Source organism: Felis catus, chromosome D4 (assembly GCF_018350175.1).
Source record: "Felis catus isolate Fca126 chromosome D4, F.catus_Fca126_mat1.0, whole genome shotgun sequence".
NCBI lineage: Eukaryota > Metazoa > Chordata > Mammalia > Carnivora > Felidae > Felis > Felis catus.
Window position 1 is genome coordinate 30767729 of NC_058380.1, and position 24303 is coordinate 30792031.

At 41.6% G+C, this 24303-nt stretch overlaps 1 protein-coding gene and 1 pseudogene across 8 annotated transcripts in view; both read right to left on the bottom strand.

Moving 5' to 3' along the window:
* The window catches only part of PRXL2C (peroxiredoxin like 2C), a 35124-nt gene extending 29336 nt beyond the window's left edge, over positions 1-5788 (bottom strand). The window contains exons 1-4 of one of the 8 annotated variants that reach the window (XM_045043237.1): positions 5376-5752; positions 4908-4976; positions 3967-4020; positions 3688-3793 (exon numbers count right to left, since the gene is read on the bottom strand). In XM_045043237.1, coding sequence (XP_044899172.1) covers positions 3688-3793; positions 3967-4020; positions 4908-4976; positions 5376-5585 — 439 coding nt within the window. In that variant the 5' untranslated portion in view covers positions 5586-5752. Of the gene's footprint in view, positions 1-3687; positions 3794-3966; positions 4021-4907; positions 4977-5375 lie in introns of all 8 variants that reach the window. The other 7 variants (XM_045043236.1, XM_023242270.2, XM_045043233.1 and 4 more) reach the window with 7 other exon arrangements.
* Positions 5789-14757: 8969 nt separating this feature from the next.
* On the bottom strand, positions 14758-24251 carry LOC123381502 (annotated as a pseudogene).
* Between the last annotated feature and the right edge of the window lie 52 nt (positions 24252-24303).

A 24303-nucleotide genomic window follows, 5' to 3' on the forward strand; every position in this document is an offset into this window, starting at 1 on the left:
TGGTATTGCTGCTTGGAGGAGAGACATCTGAATAGATACACCCATCTTGAAATTACCAGAAAAAGAACTAATCTTCTACTGTGTTATGCTACTGAGACTTTGGGAGTTCTCTGTAACAACAGCTACTCCAGCCACCTTTCCATCTCTCCTTGGCTGTCAGTTTTTCAGTCTCCTTTCCCACTGTGACTAATACTTCCCTTCCACTCCCACTGAGTAAAGGGACTCAGTCTCTTTACCCTTCTTGTAACTTATCCTTCTCCTATCCTTGCCTTTTATGTTTTGCTTTTGGCTTATTATTTACACTGCCTTTGACCTGCCTGAATTCCTAGCATTTCCAAATACCTATTATTTCCCTTCATCTCTACGACTCTTTTATTTGTTTCATGTTTCCATTATGATGGACACTGATGTTACCAAAAAACAAATACAGGCTCATTAGCTTAGAGACATGAGTAAAAGACTGGTTTACTGGTTTATAGGATTCTCTATCTAAAATAAATATTCAGAAATCCAAACTATTTCTTCAGGTCCAAAGATGGGGTCATTTAATATTTCTGAAACTTTAGAAATTCAATTGAAGGAGATTCCATGACCTAGAATTCGACAGTCTTTGCTTCAAACACGATCTAATTTTGCCCATTTGAATTTAGTTCATATGTATAAAACTCCTGTTTTTCAGTCTTCTACAAATCCATTATTTCCTGGCATGTAAGGGCTTTATTTTCTTATTTTGTCTTTATAAAATGTCCATTAATTTAAAATTATAATCTTTTTTTTTTTAACGTTTATTTATTTTTTGAGACAGAGAGAGACAGAGCATGAATGGGGGAGGGTCAGAGAGAGGGAGACACAGAATCCGAAACAGGCTCCAGGCTCTGAGCTGTCAGCACAGAGCCCGACGCGGGGCTCGAACTCACAAACTGTGAGATCATGACCTGAGCTGAAGTCGGCCACTTAACCGACTGAGCCACCCAGGCGCCCCTTAAAATTATAATCTTATTTTTTAGTGTCTTAATTTCCAAGTAGGACTATTCTGAGACTTACGCTTTTTCAGAGAGGAACTTGTAAAAGATGATCTTATGAGAAAATAATGTTTTCTGGTTGGAAATACAGTACTTTAACACAGGTCAGAAGAGTTTAAAAGATTTAAATATACCTTATCTAATAACTACAAGCATAAGTTTTTTTTCAAATTCATCTGTTTTCTTTTCAATTCTGTATTTTTATTGTGCCTGCGAATAGTAAGGTGTTACTAAAATGAAGCTCACAGTTTAGATCTAAAGTGCTAAATGATAAACAGAACTTACACACACTGGGACTATTATAACACAGAAAACAGTCTACCAATAAGTAAGGCTCACAATCTATACATTGCAATTTCCTATACCAAGGAGAAAAAAGGAAATAGTAAACTCTGTTTATGATAGCTCATTATTAGTTTTAATAAAATTTAGGTTGCTTTTTTGAAAAAACATCAGTAAAGCAATCGTATCAACTCTATGTCATAAATAGCTCCTGACCCATCCCCTCCTCTTCATCTCCATTTTCTGCCTGAGCACTTCTTTCTAGTCTATTGCTACACCCTACTATAACTGTATCAGTGGCGCTGGCTTGGCAAGTTCTAAATACTCCACCACAATGGACACATGGCTATCACTTCTCTACCTAAAATGCTTGTGTGACATCCCTACTGCCTCCAGAGCAAATCCAAACTCCTTGGCTGGTCACCCCAGACTCAGTCTGAAATGGCCAACACCTGTCCCCCGGCTCACACCAATTCCTCAACTGGCTCCTAGACTCTGGCGTGATGCAGGGATCTGCACTTCTCCAAGGGCCACAGTTTTTCATGCCCATGTGCTTTTGCATGTGCTTTCTGTCAGCAGCACCCTTCTCCAGACTCATCTCACCCAGCTAACTCCTTTAAGAGTAGGCTTACGGGGCGGGGCGCCTGGGTGGCTCAGTTGGTTAAGTGTCCAACTTGAGCTCAGGTCATGATCTTGCAGATCACAAATTTGAGCCCCGCATCTGGCTCTGTGCTGACAGCTCGGAGCCCGAAGCCTGCTTTGGATTTTGTGTCTCCCTCTCTCTCTGCCCCTCCCCTGCTCGTGCTCTGTCTGTCTGTCTCTCTCTCAAAAATAAATAAGCATTAAAAAAAAAAATTGAAAAAGAAAAAAGAGTGGGCTTAGGTGACACCTCCTCTGGAGAAGCCTTCCCAGATTCTTCTCTGCCCTCATATTTCTGGTAATGATATTCTCCTTACATGTTTTCTAGTACAAGCCCTTAAATTGTAATCAGCTGTTCGCTTCTGTTTCCTAGAGAAGAGTATGAGTTTCAGGATGGCAGGGGCTGTTTATCACTGTTCTTCTGGGAGCATCCACCAAAGTGGGGATTACTGACAAGAGCGCAACAATATTTTTTGAGAGTGAATGATTTGAGTTTGAGTTCTCTCATTTGGCATTTTTTTTTAATTAAAAAAATTTTTTTATTGATTTTTGATAGAAAGAAAGAGAGAGAGAACAGGGGAAGGGCAGAGAGAGAGGGGAGACATAGAATCTGAAGCAGGCTCCAGGTTCCGAGCTGTCAGCACAGAGCCCAACGGGGGGCTTGAACTCACGACCACGAGATCATGACCTGAGCCAAAGTTGGACACTTAATTGACTGAGCCACCCAGGCACCCCTTCTCATTTGGCATTTTAGAAGCCACATTCTTTCCACCTAAAACACACAGCAATGGTTCACGTAAAGCTGATGAAGCTCTGTTAATTATAAAGAATTGTGCTAAGGGCAGGGAATATGGACCACATAACAATGAATAAAATTTCAAATTCTTCAAATAACCATAGTATCTGCACACCTTAATCACTAATAGAGTATATAATAAAGTACAAGGTGCTATTAAAGTACAATGAGGGAAGCAATAACTTCTGCTTGAAGGGCCCCTTTGAGTTGGGCTTCAATGAAAACAGATTTCCTCAATTAAAGAACATATACTATTCAAAGCTATGGTGTTGAAGTAGCAAAATATATGAACTCAAGCAATATTATTTTTTCATTGAATTACAAAAGTAAAATGTACTTACTGTTAGGGGTGCCTGGGTGGCTCAGTCAGTTAAGCATCCAATTCTTGAATTCAGATCAGGTCATGATCTCACAGTTGGTTCAAGACATCGAAGCCCACTTCAGGCTCTGCCCTGATGGCGTGGAGCCTGCTTGGGATTCTCTCTCTCCCTCTCTCCCTACCCCTCCTCTACTCACACATGTGCTATCTTTCTCTCAAAATAAATAAACATTAAAAAAAAATGTACTCCCACTGTTAAAAGCACAAAAGCCACTTTTCTAACTTCTATACCTTGGGGTAAGCATGGCAGTATCTTTTAAAACCTTTTTCATTACACACACATATACATACTCTTGATCTTTATGAAAATGGTTTTTATTTCCACAAAAACAGAATCAAACCAAAAACAGTGCTCTGCAACTTGCTTTCTTCACTCCTTTGGTACTTCACAGCTTTCTATGTCATTACACCTAGGAAATGAATCCTTGAGAATCTGGTGTATCTGGCCTACTTACTAGAATCCTAAAAACCAGCCTGATTTATGAGTTTACCATTCGTTTCTCTATGCACACATACACAAATGTAAAATACACCACCGGCATTTTCTGATGGGACGTGTCATGTCTTACCTGAAGGGGCAATTTCTTCACCTCTTTTCATTCCTAATTTTTTATAAATTTCTCTCTCAGGATCAACATAAATTTCATGAGAATACCCAGTCAGTTTGCAGAAAGGCTAAAAAAAGATAATATTCGGAATTTGTATTAGTAAAAATGAGAGAGAAAAGTAATGATAACCTATCTTTATTTTTGTAAATTTAATCTACACTTAGTTGTTCAAATAAAATAATTTTTATGTCTGAAACTGATTTAATCTGTTGGTTTCGCAATTTCTGATGATACCTTTACCTCAATATGATGGTAGGATGACTGTCCAATCACTATAAGGGTGACATTTGCTTCCTTTAGGAGAAAAAAAGGACAGGTACATATTACCAGAAATTATATATGTTTTATAAAACTCCCCCTTATTCAACTCTTTTGTTCCATTCTAATGCCACCTATAGGCTTCTAGAAGAATGAAATAAACAGCAAAATTGTGTGAATCAAAATAAAGAAATGTATGCTAAAATGTTCAGTTAATTCAGTTGGTCTTTTGCCAAGAAAGAACTTCAAAATAATATAGCCAATAATTCTTTCCTCTCCCCAAAGACATACGTTAAAAAAGAATAAAAATTATTGGAGGGTTTTTAAAAATCAGACAATTTTACTTTTTCACATCCCAATTACTAATGCCTGAGGGAAACAGATCTTAGTTTTATAAAGGTTGCCCAATTTTTTCACTCAAAAATTCACCTGGGGACAAACGTATATGTATCTGAAAAAAAGCGTGTATGTGGATGTCCCAGGAATGTGTAAAGCGCATCCTAACAAATACAAATGTTCACCTTTAAGATATATTAGTATTTTCGCATAGTCAACAACTATTTGCAGTGCTCTTATTACAAAAATAAAGGGAATAAAATAGCAATAATTTCTAGCATTTGTGCTTTTGGTCATTATCATTCAACATTTACAAATAAGTTACTAACACCTAAATTATTATGATTAGTACATATTAGCAGGCAGTACATAGAAAAGTAAAGCAGGACAAAAATGTATCTCTAAGCTCTGTCTACTTTTTGAAAGTGTTGGGAGAGATGTGCAGGAAGGTGATAATACGGGTTTGTGAGAGTCTGTTCTGGAGATGTGTCATACTCACCACACCTCGCTTCTTAATAAATGACAGGTGACTTTCACAAGGTCGCCTTGAGGCAAGGCACACTGCTGCTCACTCTCAGGAAACTTACTTGTAAGAAACTCTTGGGGATTTTGGCCAGATCTTCTACGTATTCCTTGCAGATGTAACACAGGAAATGCTGAAATCCCAACACGGCAAAAAGGGCAAGTTAGCAACTATAAAAGACCAAGTACTTTGTTACTCATGACGCCACTCGAGGTGGACAGAAAAAGGTGTGAAGGGCGCTCGAGGTGCATTAAAATTGGGCCGCACCCGCTCTTAGGCCTCGTTTGCTGGGAGAATGTACTTGGCTTGGCGGGCTATTTTTCCATTCCTATTAAAGGAAGCCAGAAGGGCAGTTCGTATTCGGAAGCCTCTACTGACCAGAAATGGGGATGGCCACGCCCAGGGAGACCTCACTCTTGGGCCTTGAACCTTCTCAGGGACCCGATGTCCCCCAGCCGAGGCTACAGAAGCAACCTCCATCCCAGCCTGCCGCAAGGTCCCTGCTCTGGGCCGCCCCTCTGCCTGCGCTCACCCTCACGAAGACCACGATAACCCGGCGCTCCCGAAACAGCGCGCCGAACGGCACCTGCCTCCCGGAGGCGTCCAGCACAGACAGCTCGGCCACTGTTGCGGCCAGGGGCTGCCCGCGCTCGGGGCCGCTAGGGACTGCGGCCGGGGCGGCGCGGCCGCTGACCTGCCGCGTTACCGGGGCGAGGGCAAGGTCGGCCATCGCGCCCAGCATCTGCCCGGCCGGCCAGGGATCGCGCCCACGGGGCTCAGGCTGATCGCATACGCTGTGCCAGACGGGTGGAGGCCGATCAGAGCGCACCCGGCGGAGCAATTCGGGACCGGGGATGGGACGCAAGACTGGGCGGGACTCAGGGCGGAGCGGGGCAGGACGCACGGGGCGGAGCTGCGTGGGGTCCTGGCCCGCGGGGGCGACCCTCGTTGCGGCGGGGCGGGGCGCAACCTGGGTGGGGCGGAGCTGAATGCGGGGTGGGGCGGGGCGCAACCAGGGAGGAGCAGGACGGAGCTCCCGGCGGGCCGTAGGGCGGAGCACAAGGGGCGGAGCTGCGTGAGCTTCCGTCGGGCGTGGACGCTGGGTCGCGTCCCGCTGGGCGCTGGTAGACTGGAGTGTACGGGGACTGGATGGGGCGCACACCGTAGTTACGAGATGAGGCTCCGCTGGCCGCGATGCGCAGGCAAGCTTAAGCTGCACGGGTGTTTTCTGACTCAGCCACTATAGGTAGGAAGAGGGAGAGGGGTCCAGGGGAAAGTTGTTTAGGAAGGACGCAGCCCCCTGCTTCGGCCGAAGTTACTTCTTACTTAGAGAACCAGTTACCAATTTAAAGAATTTTCTTCTCAGAACAGCCACATTTATGATTTAACAGACTTATTGTATTTTCCTTCTATTCCGTTTTTAACCGAGCCCCTCCTTAGTTCTGGTGTTTTGTTTTGAGGTATCATTAATACACAGTGTAATGAATACATCTTAGGTGTAGAGTTAATTTTTATTTTTAAAATAAATATTTAATTTTAATTTAATTTTTTTTTTTAAATTTTAGAGCTCGCGCGGGCGTGGGAGAGGGGCAGAGGGAAGAAGAGAGAATCCCAAACAAGCTCCACACTCAGTGTGGGGCCTGATCTCAGAACCCTGGGATCATGACCTGAGCCAAAATCCGGAGTCAAAGGCTCAACCGACTGAGCTATCCAGGTGCCCCAAATCTTTAATTTTTAATTGAAAGATTGCCAACATTTTATCATGGATATTTTATTTTTTTATTAAAAAATGTTTTTGTACTGAATTGGGTTTTTATTACAACTATTATTTGTATACACATGGTCAAATGACATGTCATTACATAATTTGACATGCAATTATTAAATATAAAATGCAAAATTATTTTTGACATTTATTTAAGGACATGAATGGGCTTTTCCCCCGATTCTTGTATCTGTGAATAAATATTACTCATTTTGCTAATAGAATTCTGCTCAGCATAAAGGATGCCACCATAAGATTTAAAATACACATCTCTTGATTTATGTTTATGCATTTTTGTTGAGTATATACCCAGGAGAATAACGATTGGGTCATTGGATGTGCATTTCTTCTTTTTTTTTTTTTTTCTGACCGTGATTAAACAAGGAGTTTTTATTTATTTATTTAATTTTTTATTAAGTTTTTAATTTCAGTTTCAGGTGTACGTATCTTGGATATTTTACAACACGCTCAAAAAATTGAAAGAATTGTGCAGTGAACACTCCTGGGTCCACCACCTAGTTTCTATCGGTAATGTTTTACTCTGTCACTTTTCTGCCAGAGTCCAGCCCCAGCAGGTCCAGGGGTTCCTGAAGGATGAATGGCGTCGGCGAAGATAACAAATGGACACAGACAATAGCAGTGTGTTAGATAGATGCTTTATTGTGGCAAGCGTGGCATTATATTTGTTAGCAAATTCCTTATAGCATGTGTCATCTATGCTTTCTGGCATTACCTAATTCTAAAAATGTTCTTTTGTGTAATCACCCGTTAAGGAACAACATAGTTATTTTCTTGTAACATTTCCTCTTGCCCTTTCAAGGTAATCTAGCTCTCAACACCTCAAGTGGAACCTTTACAGGGACATGACTTCTTAATTGTTCCTTTGAACCATCTGGGATACAAGGAACAAAAGTATTCGCTTTGGTCTGGGGTGCCCAGAGGGAGGCAAGAGGGCCCTGGGAACCCATTCCTTATGTGCTCCCAGAGAGACAATGTATACCTAGGAACTAATGAACCATTCTGTACCTTAACCCACCAGGTCCAGATGTGCTCTGGAATGCCTTCTGGCGGCCAAGTGGGCCTGGGGGTTGGAGTAACTTGTATCCATAGATACATTCCTTTGTTAACGGAATTGGGGATTTCGAACCCATTTGTCCCCCCTCCTTGGCTGGGAAATACATGGGGCTATCCTTCCTTTAGGTAGAGGAGTCTTTATAGGGGGTGGCAAAGGCTGGATGTAGGGCCACTAATTTCCCTGCGGAATCTTCTTTGTTTCCCCAATGGTTTTTCTCCCCGAGGGGCCTGTCATGGGCAGTTCCCCAATCAACAAATCCCCATGTACTTTCATTGGTAGGGAGGCTGCCCTGACCATCGCTAAGGCCAAATTACATAAAAGCAGGAGTACAAGAAGCTTCACTTTCGGTGGGCCGCCATGCAGTCCCGATCCATCCACCGCCTGGGCCCTGCCATCAGGCTGGTTGGATAGCTTGGCTTCTGGCACTTTTCTGTGCATCTCTGCACAGTCGAATGAGTTTTGGCTGATTGTCCACCCCTGTTATTCACATCCCTATGAAAATATGGAAAATTTTCATCACTGGAACAAACTCCTTTAATTCTACTTTGTGTGTGTGCGTGTGTGTGCAAGGTAGTGATTTAAATATTTTAAGTCAAAGAACAAAGTAGGTTTGCAGCAATTTTTGCAAGTGCCACAGACAAGAAGAAGCTAAGATGCATAGGTTCAACTTCTTTTGCTAAGACCACCAATTTTTTTATTATTAATTTTTGTATTTGAGTGTTGTGTTGACACACAATGTTACCATTAGCTGCAGGTGTAAACATGGTGCTTCAACAAGTTAAACATTATGCTATGCTTACCACAAGTGTAGCTACCATCTGGCACCATATAACACTATTATAATATTGACTGTATTCCTTATGCTGTGCCTTTTATTCCTGTGACTTCTTTATTTCATAGCTGGAAGCCTGTATCTCTCTCTCCCTTTCACCTGTTTTGCCCATCTACTCCCCATCCCCTCTGGCAACCATGAGTTTGTTTTCTGTGTTTACAGGTCTGATTCTGCTTATTTGTTTGTTTTGTTGTTTTTTTTTTTAAGATTCCACAGTGAGTGAAATCGTATGGTATTTGTTTTTCTCAGTCTGACTATTTCACTTAGCATAATACAGTAAAACCTTGATTTGTGAACATAATTCATTCTGGAAACACGCTTGTAATGCAAAGCACTTGTATATCAAAGAAAATTCCCCCATAAGAAATAATGGAAACTCAGATGATTCGTTCCACAACCCAAAAATATTTATATAAAAATGATCACAAGGGGTGCCTGGGTGGCTCAGTTGGTTAAGTGTCCGACTTTAGCTCAGGTCATGGTCTCACAATTCGTGGGTTCGAGCCCCTCATCGGGCTCTGTGCTGACAGCTCAGAGCCTGGAGCCTACTTCAGATTCTGTCTCTCTCTTTCTCTGCCCCTCCCTCCTCACACTCTGTCTCAAAAATGAATAAATGTTAAAAAACTTAAAAATAAATAAAAATAAAAATGATCAGAATACTGTAATATAATACAAAATATGAAGAAAAAATAACCTGCACTTACCTTTGAAAACTTTCGGGGCGCCTGGGTGGCGCAGTCGGTTAAGCGTCCGACTTCAGCCAGGTCACGATCTCGCGGTCCGGGAGTTCGAGCCCCGCGTCAGGCTCTGGGCTGATGGCTCAGAGCCTGGAGCCTGTTTCCGATTCTGTGTCTCCCTTTCTCTCTGCCCCTCCCCCATTCATGCTCTGTCTCTCTCTGTCCCAAAAATAAATAAAAACGTTGAAAAAAATTAAAAAAAAAAAAAAAAAAAGAAAACTTTCCTGGTTCATGTGAGGGAGATGAGAGAGGAGGGTTGTTGTGTAGGAAGACTTTCACTCTCACTAATGGAATCTTTGCTGTCTTTTGGCTCAATGGTATCTTTTTCTTTTCATGCAACTTTAACAAGGAACCTATCCAATGACACTTGCTTTTGCCTCCTTTTGAGGATTTCACAGAAAAGTGACCTTGCATTGTTGTTAAACAGATTTATTGCTTGCACGCTGCTACAGCCTTATTCGGGTGGTGCTTTTCTACAAAATTTTGCATTGTTTCCCACATTTTACACATCTCCCTAATTTCATTTGAAGTGAGAGATTCCTCCACCTTTTTCTCCTCCTCCTCTGCAGACAAGACACAGACTTAGACTTCTTATGAAATCTTGCAATTCCAGCTACTTGCATACCTCATTTGTACTTCGTGATGATGTCTTTCTTCCACTGTAATCATCCCCTTCTTCTTTTTTTTAAATTTTTTTTTATTAATGTTTATTTATTTTTGAGAGAGACAGAGTGCGAATGTGGGAGGGGCAGAGAGAGAGGGAGATACAGAATTCGAAGCAGGCTCCAGGCTCTGAGCTGTCAGCACAGAGCCTGATGTGGGGCTTGAACTCACAAACTGTGAGATCATGACCCGAGCCGAAGTCAGACACTCAACCGACTGAGCCACCCAGGTGCCCCTCATCCTGTTCTTCTTACCGCCTTTCTTTTCCACCTTTTTCTGCTTGGGGGTCATTGTATATGCTCACACAGATGTTGACTACAGTACAGTATTAAGAAATTCTTGTCATATACCATATTTAATGTAACTGGCAATAAGGCAGCAGAGGAAAGGGTCTATTTCTGCAGGCAGCCTGACCTAGAATGAAGCAAAGCATTCCTAAGCTTACTCTTGTATGGAAAAGCAAAGGACTGTCCATTGGTGCTTTGAAGTGACAAAAATACACTAGTTAGTGTCAGTTGTAGGTACCTCCCACTGTTCTGAAAAATCACTGATTTCTGCCAAACACTGAGGCCTGAGACAGAGAATCTGAGCATGGGAGACAATCATCCACAATCCCACAGCAAAAGAGAGAGAGAGAGAAGCATTGACTCAGTAGTGATCACGTGACATTTGGAGTCATGTACTGCTATTGCAAGACATCACTCCTTTATCAAGTTAAAATGTATTAGAAATGTTTGCTCATCTTGAGAAACACTCGCAGAACAAGTTATTCACAATCCAGGGTTTTACTGTGCTGTTTAGGTTCATCCATGTTGTCACAAATGGTATGATCTTGTTCTTTTTATGATTGCATAATACTTCTCTGTATGTGTGTGTTTTACTTTTCAAGAGTTGGTATGATAAACCTATCTTAGGGGGCACCTGGAAGGCACAGTCAGTAGTCAGTATAGCATGCCACTCTTGATCTCCAGGCCTTTTGAGTTCAAGCCCCACATTGGGTGTAGAGCCTACTTTAGATAGATAGATAGATAGATAGATAGATAGATAGATAGATAAACAAACCTATTTTAGAAATGTACTAGATAGAATAGGGGCACCTGGGTGGCTCAATCGGTTAAGTGTCTGACTTCGGCTCAGGTCATAGTCTCACAGTTTGTGAGCTCGAGCCCGTGTTGGGCTCTGTGCTGACAGCTCAGAGCCTGAAGCCTGCTTCAGATTCTGTGTCTCCCTCTCTCTCTGCCCCTCCCCTGCTCACACGGTCTCTCTCTCTCTCTCTCTCTCTCTCTCAAAAATAAGTAAAACATTTAAAAAAATAAAAAGACATGTTCTAAATGTTTCAAGAGTACTCCCCCCCCCCCAAGATGTTTTTTAAGTAAAAAACAGACTCCTCAAGTGAGACAACCTACCTGAGTGTGTAAAAGGGCTGGGAGGGATGAGGACGATGGAGTTAGATGACTTGGCATCAGCTTTGTAGAAGTCTCTACCAGTGTGAAAATGAGTAAAGGACACCTCATTTAAAATGAAGTATGGAAAAAACAATAATAAAATGGGGTTCAGAAGCCATGAAGGGGAAATTTTCATGCAGATGCCACTCCTTGCAGCCTGTACAACCAGCAGGAAGAAGGAAGATAAGAATTATCTTGACAAGAGAGGGCATGTTTCACTTACGAGTTTATCTCCTGCTTTTAAGATAAAGGAAGATCCCATGGGGGCGCCTGGGTGGCTCAGTCGGTTAAGTGGCTGACTTCAGCTCAGGTCATGATCTTGCGGTCCGCGAGTTCGAGCCCCTCGTCGGGCTCTGGGCTGATGGCTCAGAGCCTGGAGCCTGCTTCCGATTCTGTGTCCCCCTCTCTCTCTGCCCCTCCCCCGTTCGTGCTCTGTCTCTTTCTGCCTCAAAAATAAATAAACGTTAAAAAAAAAAAAAAAAGATAAAGGAAGATCCCTCTCTTCCCAGCAACATGCTAACTACTGCTTGTGGCCAGTGAGAAACCACCACAGCTGCAGACTCTTATTCTTCTCCAGTGAACTTTTGTTCAAAACAAATCTCCCAAATTTTCCCAAAGGCCTAATAAAAGCTGGACTTCCCTTTGTTTCTTCATACTTGCCTGTGGTTTGTCACAGTTTGTCCCAAATTGCAATCCCTTTGCTATTGCCAAATAAATTCATTTTGCTGATAAAATAACTGGCTGTTTTATTTTTAAGGTTGATACCAGGTAGTCTTTTAGGCCTGCTTCTAGTTCCACCCTAATTTCTCCTAAGGCAGGCTGTATGTAGGCAGGCATAGGGGAATTTAGGAATTTCTGCAGCCTCTAGGAGACCCCGTTGGCCCCAGACTTGGGGGTTAATCTTGTACTGGGGTTTCTCATAGTTGGTGACCATGTGTCCAGAACTCCTGGGACGGGGCCAGATAACAGACTTCATCTTTATAAGTTCACCCGCCTTTGTATCTGGATTTGAAATTCAGAAAATGTGATCCTCTATTATATTTGTCTAGTTGAAGCCCTTTAGAATCACCCATATCCTGGACAGAGTGCTAGTGAGGTATATGTGACTAGTGTCTGCCACAAAGTGTGGGAGAAACTGATCCTGTATCCTCTGGCTTGCAGCTGTGTGATGTATACGTTATTGGACACATATTTAAGTGCTTTGTTTGAGAAACCTGCAGTGGGTTTAGACATTTTAAAGCATAGATCTGTTGCTAAATCAAGAAATAGGTGTTGGGGTGCCACAGTGTACTTACACAGTATGTACAGCAGGATATTTTTTTTATTTTTTTTCAACGTTTATTTATTTTTGGGACAGAGAGAGACAGAGCATGAACGGGAGAGGGGCAGAGAGAGAGGGAGACACAGAATCGGAAACAGGCTCCAGGCTCTGAGCCATCAGCCCAGACCCCGACGCGGGGCTCGAACTCACGGACCGTGAGATCGTGACCTACAGCAGGATATTTTAAATATTTGAGGAAATGGGTCATCTGTCTGACATCTTGCCTGTAAGTAGAGATAGTAAAGATGGTTCATGATCTGACATTTCTTTTCTACTGCATTTCTTTGAAGGACATAATATCTTTGCAAAGCTGGGTTTTCAACAGCTGTGATAAAAATCTGGAACCACACAAAAATTACTGTGGAACAGGAAACCAGGGTGGTGGTGTCCAATCTAATTTCAAGGATTGAGGAGTTGTATAGTGCCCAACAGGCACACATCCTGGAATGAAATAAAAATGTGACATTTTCTTTTCATTTGTAGCTTTATTTTCAAACAGCGATTAGGTTGTTAAAATATAAATACTTATTAAGTTGTTTGGACCCTACTTTTTTTTTAATAACTTTTTAAATATTTATTTATTTTTAGAGGGAAAGAAGGAGAGACAGAGAATCCCAAGCAGGCTCTTTGTGTCAGCTCAGAGCCCGATGTGGGGCTCAAACCCCTAAACCGTGAGATCATGACCTAAGCCGAAATCAAAAGTTGGTTGCTTAGCTGACTGAGCCACCTAGGTGCTCTGGACCTAACTTCTTCTTCTTCTTTTTTTTTTTTTTAATTTTTTTTAACGTTTATTTATTTCTGAGACAGAGAGAGAGAGAGAGAGACAGAGCATGAACAGGGGAGGGTCAGAGAGAGGGAGACACAGAATCTGAAACAGGCTCCAGGCTCTGAGCTGTCAGCACAGAGCCCGACATGGGGCTCGAACTCACAGACCACGAGATCATGACCTGAGCCGAAGTCGGATGCTTAACCAACTGAGCCACCCAGGCACCCCATCTTTTCTATTTCTTTTTTTTTTAATTTTTTTTCAACGTTTTTTATTTATTTTTGGGACAGAGAGAGAGCATGAACGGGGGAGGGGCAGAGAGAGAGGGGGACACAGAATCGGAAACAGGCTCCAGGCTCTGAGCCATCAGCCCAGAGCCCGACGCAGGGCTCGAACTCATGGACCGCGAGATCATGACCTGGCTGAAGTCGGACGCTTAACCGACTGCGCCACCCAGGCGCCCCATCCATTTCTTAAGTAGACTATAAACTCCCTGAAAAAAAGTCCATGTCTACTTTGTTCTATCTCTAAAATCTATCACAGAGAAAGTACCCAAGAAATATTCATGAATGCATGAACTTCCTTTTGCTTGTCTTTAAGTCTTCCTCTTGCACGCACTTCTTCCTCCACCTATCCTCCCCTCTCCCCAGTTTCTCTTTTCCTTCTCCCCAAGCACACCTGGCTGAGTGCTGTGACTGTACCTTGGTCTGAAAATAGTGCATTATTGGTTTATTCATCTCTGCTGCTGTCACTAATGCACCTTGGTTTTTCTGAAGCAAGGAATGTAGTTCCCAAGAGGTTAATTCCTCAAGAAGTATCTCAGGGGTGTCTGTCTGGCTCAGTTGGAGGCGCATGTGACTCTTGATCTCGGGGTGGTGTGTTTGACTTGGGTGTGGAGATTACTAAAAAGGAAAAGGAAAGAAAGAAATAAGGAAGGAAGGAAGGAAGGAGGGAAGGAAGGAAGGAAGGAAGGAAGGAAGGAAGGAAGGAAGGAAGGGGAAAAGAAGTAACTTAGGCTGACCCATCAGGTGCCAATATGCCCCATCAGCCTTTTGAAGAGGGCCTTTCTCAGAGAAATAAAAGTAAAGGACTTTGTTGTACAGTAAAAAGCTATCTGTGAAAGGCAACTTTTGGGTTTTATCATTAGCTGTTAATTTTTAGTGTGAATAGAGTGCAGTATTAGCAGGGTGAATGAAATACATAGATAATAGAGGATTTTAGAAACCATGTAGACCCGTGGAGGTCAGGTATCTGACCCAGTGAGGGTACCTCACAAGTTCAAGCTCGGTTCCCTTCAGGCCTGGTCCCGTTCAGTGACCTCCTGTCCAGCCTTCATTCCAGCAGGTGCTAATGGTGTTTTCAGCCTGCTCCTTCCAGTAGTTCTCTGTGAAGGCCTTCCTGTACATGGGGACAAACATTCTTTCTGAGTCACTTCTCCAGATGAAGGTGGGAATCACCACAGGAACATACTGATGTTCGTTTGTAAGCCATAAAATGTCTTGCATTTATAAGGCATTATTATTACTACAAAAGAATTCTAGAGGGCGCCTGGCTTGCTCAGTCAGTAGAGCACGCAACTCTTGATCTTGGGTTGTGAGTCTAAGCCCCACATTGGAGGTAAAGTTTACTTTAAAAAAAAAAAAAAGAATTTCCAGAAAGCTTTAGACAATAAGTCTCTAGATAAACAAAAATTAAGAGAAATTCTGTAAATACCTGGCCAATACTCTTCAAAAGTGTCATAAAAGCCAAAGACTAAGAAACCATCACAGATGAGAGATAAGGAGTCATGACAACTAAAGACAACATGGTATTTTGTATTGGATCCTGGAGCAGATAGAGGGTATTAGTAGAGAAATTGGGGAATTCCAAATAAAGTCTGTACTTCAATGAGTTTAGTTTTGACAAATGTATCATAGTCGTGTAAGATGTTAACAGAGGTAAGTGAGTAAAGGGTAAATAGGAACTCTGTACTGTTTTGCAATTTATCTGTACATCTAAAATTAGATCAAAATAACAGTTTTTAAAAAAATGTTCTAGTGTCCAAGTGACCCAGAAAGAAGTATGCATACAAGCCACAAATGATTACCACAGAATATGTTTTATTCTGGTGTGGTGTTTCATTTGGTTACTTTCAGGTGTATTTTTTAAAAATTTTATTTAACTGCAATGTATTATGGTTTCCTTTACATTTTTTTTTTAATTTTTTTAACGTTTATTTATTTTTGAGACAGAGAGAGACAGAGCGTGAATGGGGGAGGGTCAGAGAGAGAGGGAGACACAGAATCGGAAACAGGCTCCAGGCTCCAAGCTGTCAGCACACAGCCTGATGTGGGGCTCGAACTCACGGACCACGAGATCATGACCTGAGCTGAAGTCGGCCGCCCAACCGACTGAGCCACCCAGGCGCCCCTGGTTTCCTTTACATTTTAAGGATACAAATTGTTTTTCATGTAAACTCCTTAATCCCTGTACTCAGGATATAACAGGTAGAACTAGTCACACAGTCAACAAATATTTACTTAGCAACTTCCCTGTGTCAGGTATTGGTAGAAACTAGAAAGATTAAGATAAATAAGACACGCTTAAGGCAATGAGCTAATAGTCCATTTGGGAAGATAAGCTCAGAATCAATAGTTGTGATGAAGAGCAATAAATAATATAGCAGAAGAATGAATAAGTATAGTGAGAACTTATCAGTTACAGTGCTTTTGTTTTCAAGTAATAGAAAACCTGGATTCTATCAACAAAAGCAAAAATCATTAAGTGGGACTCCATCAAACTTAAAAGCTTCTGCAAAGCAATAGAAACAACACAATGAAAAGGCAATCTATAGAATGGTAGAAAATATTTAAAGGCAATCTATAGAATGGAAGAACATATTTGCAAACCATATATTGGAAAAGTGGTAAATATCTGAAATATATAAAGAACTCAGAACTCATTAACAACAAACAATACAATTTAAAAAAATAGGGGGAAAAGTGGGCAGAGGAACTAAATAGACAGTTTTCCTAAGAAAACATCCAAATGGCCACCAGGTACAGGAAAAGGTGATCAACATCACTAATCATCAGGGAAATGTAAATCAAAGCCATAAGTAGCTATCACCTCACACCTATCATCAGGGAGACAAGAAATAATTGTTGGTGAGGATATGGAGAAAAAGGGGTCACTAATCACTGTTGGTGGGAATGTAAATTAGCATAGCCCCTATAAAAAGTATTATGGAGGTTCCTCAAAAAATTAAAAATAGAACTACCATATGATCCAGCAATTCTACTTTTGGTATATAACCAGAAAATGAAAACAGGATATTGAAGCAATATATATGCACTTCCATGAAGATTGTAGCATTATTCATAATTGCCAAGATATGGAAACAACCTAAATGTTCATCAGTGGATGAATGGGTAAAGAAGATATGGTATATATGCAGTGAAATATTATTCATCCATGAGAAAGAAGGAAATCCTGCATTGTGACAACATGGTTGGCCCTTGAGGACATTATACTCCGTGAGGTAACTCAGAGAAGACAAATTCTGTACGATATCACTTATACTATGGAATCTAAAAAAATACTTGTAGGAACAGTAAAATGGTGGTTACTGTCATCTTGTGGAGCCTTTCCCTGCTTCTGCACCAACCACAGTTGTTGAGTTCAGCCAAGAAAGAATATAGAGAGCCAAACTCTCAAGGGGGAGTTTTTGGCCCCGTATGGTCCTTGTTGGAACTGCCATGGCGGCTGTCTACCCACCCCCCCCAACCCCGCCCCAGAGGTGGGGAGTCAAAACTGCAATGTAAATGTATTATAATGAAGCTATAGGTTATTGTAGGGCAGCCTGTTATAGGGAAGAATGCATGTATATCCTCCAGGGTCTTTCCTGGCTATTTGGAATCTGGTTTCTGCCTTTTTTGTTGTTGTTGTTGGAAAGCATTTGTTCCCTGCTTTTATCTAGCTAATTGCCTACTCTTATCAGTTACCAAGGCCTGGAGGGTAGAGAATAGGAGAGATGTTAAAGGGTGTAAACCTGATAAATAAGTCTTAGAGATCTAAAGCACAGTATAGTGATTATAGATAACAATATTGTATTATAAACATCAAACTTGCTAAGAGACTAGATCTTAATTATTCCAATCACCATAAGAAAAGAAATGATAATTATGTGAGGTGATAGCCGTGCTAGCCAACACAGCACTGGCAATCACAATGCAATAATAAATGTATCAAATCAATACGTACACCTTCAATTTACACAACGTTATATGTCAAATATATTTCGATTTTAAAAACCCACATTTTTTAGACAACTGGAAGCCATAAACTGGGTTTTAGATGATACTAAGGAATTCTTGTAATTTTTGTTAGGTGTGATAATGTCAATGTTATGTGTTTTTAAAGGTCCTTACTGTTAGAGATACATACTATTCATAGGTAAAACAATATAATGGTGTAATTTGCTGTTTGTTTCAAATTACTCAAAAGAAGAAAGAAAAGGTGAGAGAAGAATAGATGAAACAAGATTAGCTGTCACTAGCTAGACCCCAAGACCCAACCTTTACTGCCATGAGAAGTAAGGAAGATGATTAGTTTTCAGAAATACCAAATAAAAGCTGTGCTGTCTAGTTAACAGTAGGTTCACAACCTATTGGAAATATGTACAAACGCCACCCCCCCCGCCCCCCATGGAATCCCAAACCCTCGGACACTTGACTTCCTGGGTCTTCTTCCCCTCTCCCTTTTGCAGGTGTATTTTTGCAGGCTTTGCAATGAGCATGCACCAAAAAACAAGGGACTTAAAGTCTGTCACCTCAGGAAATATACATTTGTTCCAATCAGACTACTTTTTGGCCTTACATGGGCAAAGGCAATGTCCAGGTAATGCTGTAACCTCTGTAATACTCAGCCAATGAGGAACCAGGGGAGGGACTTACATGCTAAAAGATAAATTGCTGTAACTACCCCAGGGGTGACTGTCCATCAGACTCCTACTCCTGCAAGAACGTTGATTAAAGCCTCGCTTCACCATGCTGTGAGTCTCACGACCCTCCTTTGATTGGGTCAGTGGACTTATTTCTTACACTGCTCACCTGCTTGTACTCCCCTACCCTTGTCCCAGTTTTCCTTAAGCTCTTCTTTCCAGATTACCTCCTAACTCAGGCAGGTGGAAAGCGAAACCTCCCCTGGAGTGATAGTGACTGCCCTGTCAAGACCTCCAGCCGGCCCAGACCACCCAGACCAGTTTGAGTGTAACCCCTGACTCACACTTGTGCAGATGGATAGTGGAGTGACCTCCAGGATGACCAACAACTACCTTTACTCCGTTGTAATACTAAAATCTCCAAGGAGGGGCATGAGCCTCATTTATATAACATACAATGTGTGTATAGGAATGTTTCCTTAAGGTGCATGAACGACCTTATGCCCACCTCTACATACGATGACAAAGCTTCTATATCTAAATATTCATCCTAACCCATAAAAGGAACCCATCCACCCTTGCTCAAAGGGGGTCATGGCTTTCGAAATTATTCCCCATGATCTCATTTGCTGCAAATAAACTTTTCTTTGTATGACAACTCAGTGAGTTTCCAATTCACCAAGGTGGGTACTCACATTGGTTTGGTTACATAGCCAAATGATAATTTTTGAAGGTGCATGATGGTTAAACATGGATTCATTATACTATTCTTCCATTTTGTATAGTTGAGATTTTTCATATTAAAAGTTTAGTTTGTATAGTTTGTCCTCGGGCTTCTAAGAAATATAGTTAAATGGTTTCCTAGTGATGTAAACAATTCCTTCCTTCCTTTCTTCTTTCCTTTCCTTTCCTTCCTTCCTTCCTTCCTTCTTTTGACTATTAGAAATAACATTTGGGTCACATCCTTTTGCAAACACCAATTTTGAATTGGGAGAGTATATTCCCCGGGATAAATTGCTAGAAGTGGAATTTCTGAGCAAGAGGATGTGCTCATTTTACATGAGGGTTATTGCCAAATTTATCATAGCAGAGGTGGTCTTGGAAGTTCCTGTGTCCCCATCCTCTTGCCAGCACTGAGTATTAGCAGATTAGGATAATTTAAAATGCTCACAAATAGTGAGGTTATTTCTAAACTTCTAATTTGCTATGGGGCTTATGTGGGATTTAAAATTGATGTCAGGGCACATGGGTGGCTCAGCTATTTGAGCCAACTCTTTGTTTCAGCTCAGGTCATGATCTCAGGGTCATGAGATCGAGCCCCACATCGGGCTCCATGCTGAACGTGGAGTCTGCTTAAAATTCTCTCTCTCTCTCTCTCTCTGTCTTTGAAAAAAATAATTAAATTGATGTCTCCATCCTCTTTCTTGTTTGGGAGTCATCAATTCTCAAGGAAAGAGAATGGTGTATTTACATTGAAGACCTTTTGCCAGAGGGAATTCAGTACCAAAAGCCTCTGGCCTCTAGAGAGGAAGCCTCTTGAATTTCTGGGAATAAATGAGCAGAGGAGAGTAAAAGGCCGATGGATAGCACTGACAACATGCAGGTTGCCAGAGAAAGACTTGACTGCACTTATTACCAGCATTGTTCTGGTAAGTAGACATAGATGTGCAATAAGAAAACAGTTGCTCCTATTTTGACAGCTCTAATTAATTACTGATATCAGTAGATTTAAAGTATTCTTTTACATTACTGCTTTTGGGGTTATATTTCATGTAAAATAAGAATTACAGATTAGGCAGTTTAATTTTCAAATATAAAGAGACCTATGATTTAGTCATTGTTATTTTAGCAGAGCAATGAACCCAGGCATCATTAAAAAGTAATTCTGTAGGAGGGAGAGTAGCCATGCCAAATGCAGAAATTAGAAAGGATTATGGACGGAGCATCAGAACATGACTGAATGAGTTAAAAACTCTGAGGGATAAAGCACCTGTGACAGTTACCAGTTTATTGTCTCCCAGCTCCAAATTAATCCTTCAATATATTTTCTGTGATACTGGACAGATTTCCTTCAAGCGTCTCTCGTTTATAGTGAGCACAATGTTAAGCATTTTCAGTAGAGGGCATGGGGTCTGGTGGGGGTGCTTTTGCTTTTGCAGGAGGAAGGGGCTCTCATACTGTTTCTGGCTGCTGCATGTTGGGTCAATGAGAACACCGGGTGGATCTCTGCCCAGTCACATGCCCAGTGTGTGCATCTTCTCAGCAACCTTGCAGTCATGGCCTCGTCTAGTAATAATCTTGCTTGACGCAGAAACTGCCCAGAAGCCCTCCTGCCTCCACCAGTGGCCCAGTTCCTCACCTACACCACAAGTGGTTCCTGTCTAGCCACCACTCTGTCTGCAGGCCTGCACATGGTCCACCTGCACTTCTGGACACTCCTGCACACTCATATCTCTTGTGGGATTATACCTGTGCCTCACCTGCCCTCTGGAGAGCTGCTTCCAGCTTGCCCACTAACTGTAGACCTTTGACACTGATTGGCCTGGGGGAACTAGCAAACTTCTTTCTCTGTTATCCAGTCTACTGGATATCCCTGATATCTCTGATATTTCTGAATCTCTGGTACCCAGCCTAGGCTAGACTGCATCTTCTCCAATGAGGTATGAACCCTGGATTTGGGGAAGGGGCCCATTCCAAGTTTATCTTCCTTGGGTACTATCTTTCAGCCATAGTTTATGTTTTCCAGTCACATGTCAATCAGAGTTGAATAATGTTTTGTATTAAACTTTCTAACCTACGTTGTTATTTCAATCTTATTGGGCCCAGACTAACACAGTGCCTTAGAGACTATGATCAAGGAAGTATAAATACATGAACCATTGTCACTTCTATCTTGTTATTTAAAAATGGCCTGTATTTTGTGGTATAACTAAGAAAAATGCTCTTCATGTGTCCATGGTTTTAAATAGAACCAAAAAACATGAATTGGAAAACACATACACATGGAGACAGTGCTGCATGTGGATAGGGTTGCCAGTATGAACCATTTTGTTGCCCTAGAAAAAAACCTCCTGCCCCAAAATATCCTCTGACAAATCCAAGAGCAGATTCAATTGCCAAGAATAAAGATCCAAGGGTGATGACACAAAGGATGTGTAAATTATTTTTTAATTCCTTAATTTTTACCCATACTAAAGATCGTGGTAAATACAATTAACATAAAGCTGACCATTTTAAACATTTCTAAGTGTACACTTAAATGGAATTAAGAATATTTGCATTGTTGTGCAGCCATCATACCACCCAGGATTTTTTCATCTTCCCAACCTGAAACTCTGTACCCATGAGCCAATAACTCCCCTCACCCAAACCCCTTGACAACCACCATTCTACTTATCTCTATGAGTTCGACTGCTCTATATATCTCATAAGTGGAATCATACAGTAGTTTTCCTTTTGTGACTAGCTTATTTCATTTAGCATATTGTCCTCAAGGTTCATCCATGTTGTAGCATATGATTAAGTTTCCTTCTTTTTTTTTTTTTTTGTTTATTTTTGAGAGAGAGAGAGAGAGAGCATGAGCAGGGAGAGGCAGAGCATGAGCAGAGAGAGAGCAGAGAGAGAGAGGGAGAGACAGAATCTGAAGCAGGCTCCAGGCTCTGAGTTGTCAGCACAGAGCTCGATGCAGGGCTTGAACTCATAATCCGCAAAATCCTGACTGGAGCCGAAGTCGGACACTTAACCGACTGAGCCACCCAGGAGCCCCTGATTTCCTTCTTTTCTAAGGCTAAATGATATCCCATTATATGTATATATCACATTTTATTCATTCATCTGTTGATAAACATTAGGTTGTTTCCACCTTTTAGCTATTGTGAATAATGCTGGTATGAACATGAGTGTACCATTCATTAACTTTTTAAATGTTGTACTGGTATATTACCTGTATTAAGAATGAGAGAAATTTATTTTACTAAATCGACACATGATTGTGGGGGCTGGCAAGTATAAAATCTATAGGACTGGCTGGCAGGCTGCAAATTCATGTAAGAGTTGATGTTGCAGTCTTGAATTTGAATTTTTCAGGACAGGAGGCTGGAAACAGAGTATTTATATTGTGGTATCGAGGAGAAGTGCTTCTTCTTCAAGAAACCTATCTTTGTTCCTGTGTTGTTTCCTTATAATAAACCAGCAATAGTAAGTAACCTGTTTTCTTAAGTTCTGTGAGCTGTTCTAGCAAATTATCAAAACTGAAGAGGGTGTTTTGGGAATCCTTGATTTATATCCAGTTAGTCAAAAGTTCAGGTGACAACTTGGGACTTAAAACTGGCATCTGAAGGTGGAGGAGAGGGAGTCTTGTGTGATTGAGCTTTAACCTGTGGGGTCTGCCCTAACTCTGGGTAGTTAGTGTCAGAATTGCTTTGTGTGGAAAATCCACACATTTGGTGTCAGAAGTGTGAGTAAAAAAAATAATAATTTTCCTTTCAGATGCCCTAAGAAATCTCTTATATTCCACACACCCTTTTCCTTACTTCCATTGTAGAGTAGCAGCACAATTTCTCCTTGGTAATCACCCCAGCCAGCACAATAACTTCCTTGTTTACCTGTTGATTCAGAGGCATGAGGAGCCCAAAATGGCCAGCTGGCAATCTTAAGTTCCAGTTCAAGGGATTATTGTTGTGTCTCCTGGCAGAAGCATTCTTCCTTTTAGAACTAAGTCCTCTAGCAGAGCAAAGCATAAGGTCATGGGGATGGGGTAAAAATTCTGCTGGTGAGGGATGCCTGGGTTGCTGAGTCAGCATCTGACTTCAGCTCAGGTCATGATCTCATGGTTCATGGGTTCAAGCCCTTTGTCGGGCTCTATGCTGACAGCTTGGAGCCTGGAGCCTGCTTTGGATTCTGTGTCTCCCTCTGTCTCTGCCCCTCCCCTCCTCATGCTCTGTCTCTCTCTCTCAAAAATAAATAAACATTAAAAAAATTTTTTTTTAATTCTGCTGATGAGTCACTAGGGGTGATACTGAGTAGTACCATTCCCATTTCCACCCCCTGACTCCTGGCTGTAGAAGAAACAACACCATATATGGATGCTGATGTAGAACATATGTCTCTTCCTGGAAAACGTTGCCCCAGCCCTGCAAGGTATTGCCATCTAGCTGGCATTGTAATTGAGTTTTCAAAAGGCCATTCCACCAAACAGTGAAAACAGCTGCTTTAAGGTTGGGGTGGAACATTACAAGTCCTTGACTTTTAGCCCATTAGCACACTTCATTTGCTGTTAAGTAAGTTCCCTGATCAGAAGCAATACTATGTGAAATACCATGATGGTAGATAACGTGTTCTATAAACACATGGATCATAGTTTCCCAGAAGCATTGAATGCAGGGAAAGCAAATCTATATCCAGAATAGGGGTTTATTCCAGTAAGAACAAAATACTGCTGTTTCCACAATAGAAGTGGTGCAATGCAATCAACCTGCCACTAGAAATGGTGCCATAATGTGGACTCAGTGTTGGTCTCTGTTGCTGGCAAATTGGGCACTGCAGTGGTGGCTATAACCAGGTCAGCCTTGGTGAATGTTGCCAAGCCCATGCATGACCTTCATCTCTGTCACCATAGCCATTTATTTAATGAGCCCATTGGGCAATAATGAGCAGATGGGGAAGAGGCTGACTGGTTCACAGAAAGGATCACCATATCCACTTGATTGTTAAAATTCTCCTCTGCTGAGGCTACCCTTTGGTGAGCATTCACATGGCAAACACATATCAGTTTTTCACTCATTCAGAGAGGTGAGTCCACTTATTTCTTCCTTAGACCTTCTTTTTTATTGTTCATTTATTTTTGAGAGAAGAGTGTGAGTGGGGGAGGGGCAGAGAGAGAGAGACAGAGGATCTGAAGCATCTCTGCACTTACAGCAGAGTGCCTGATGTGGGG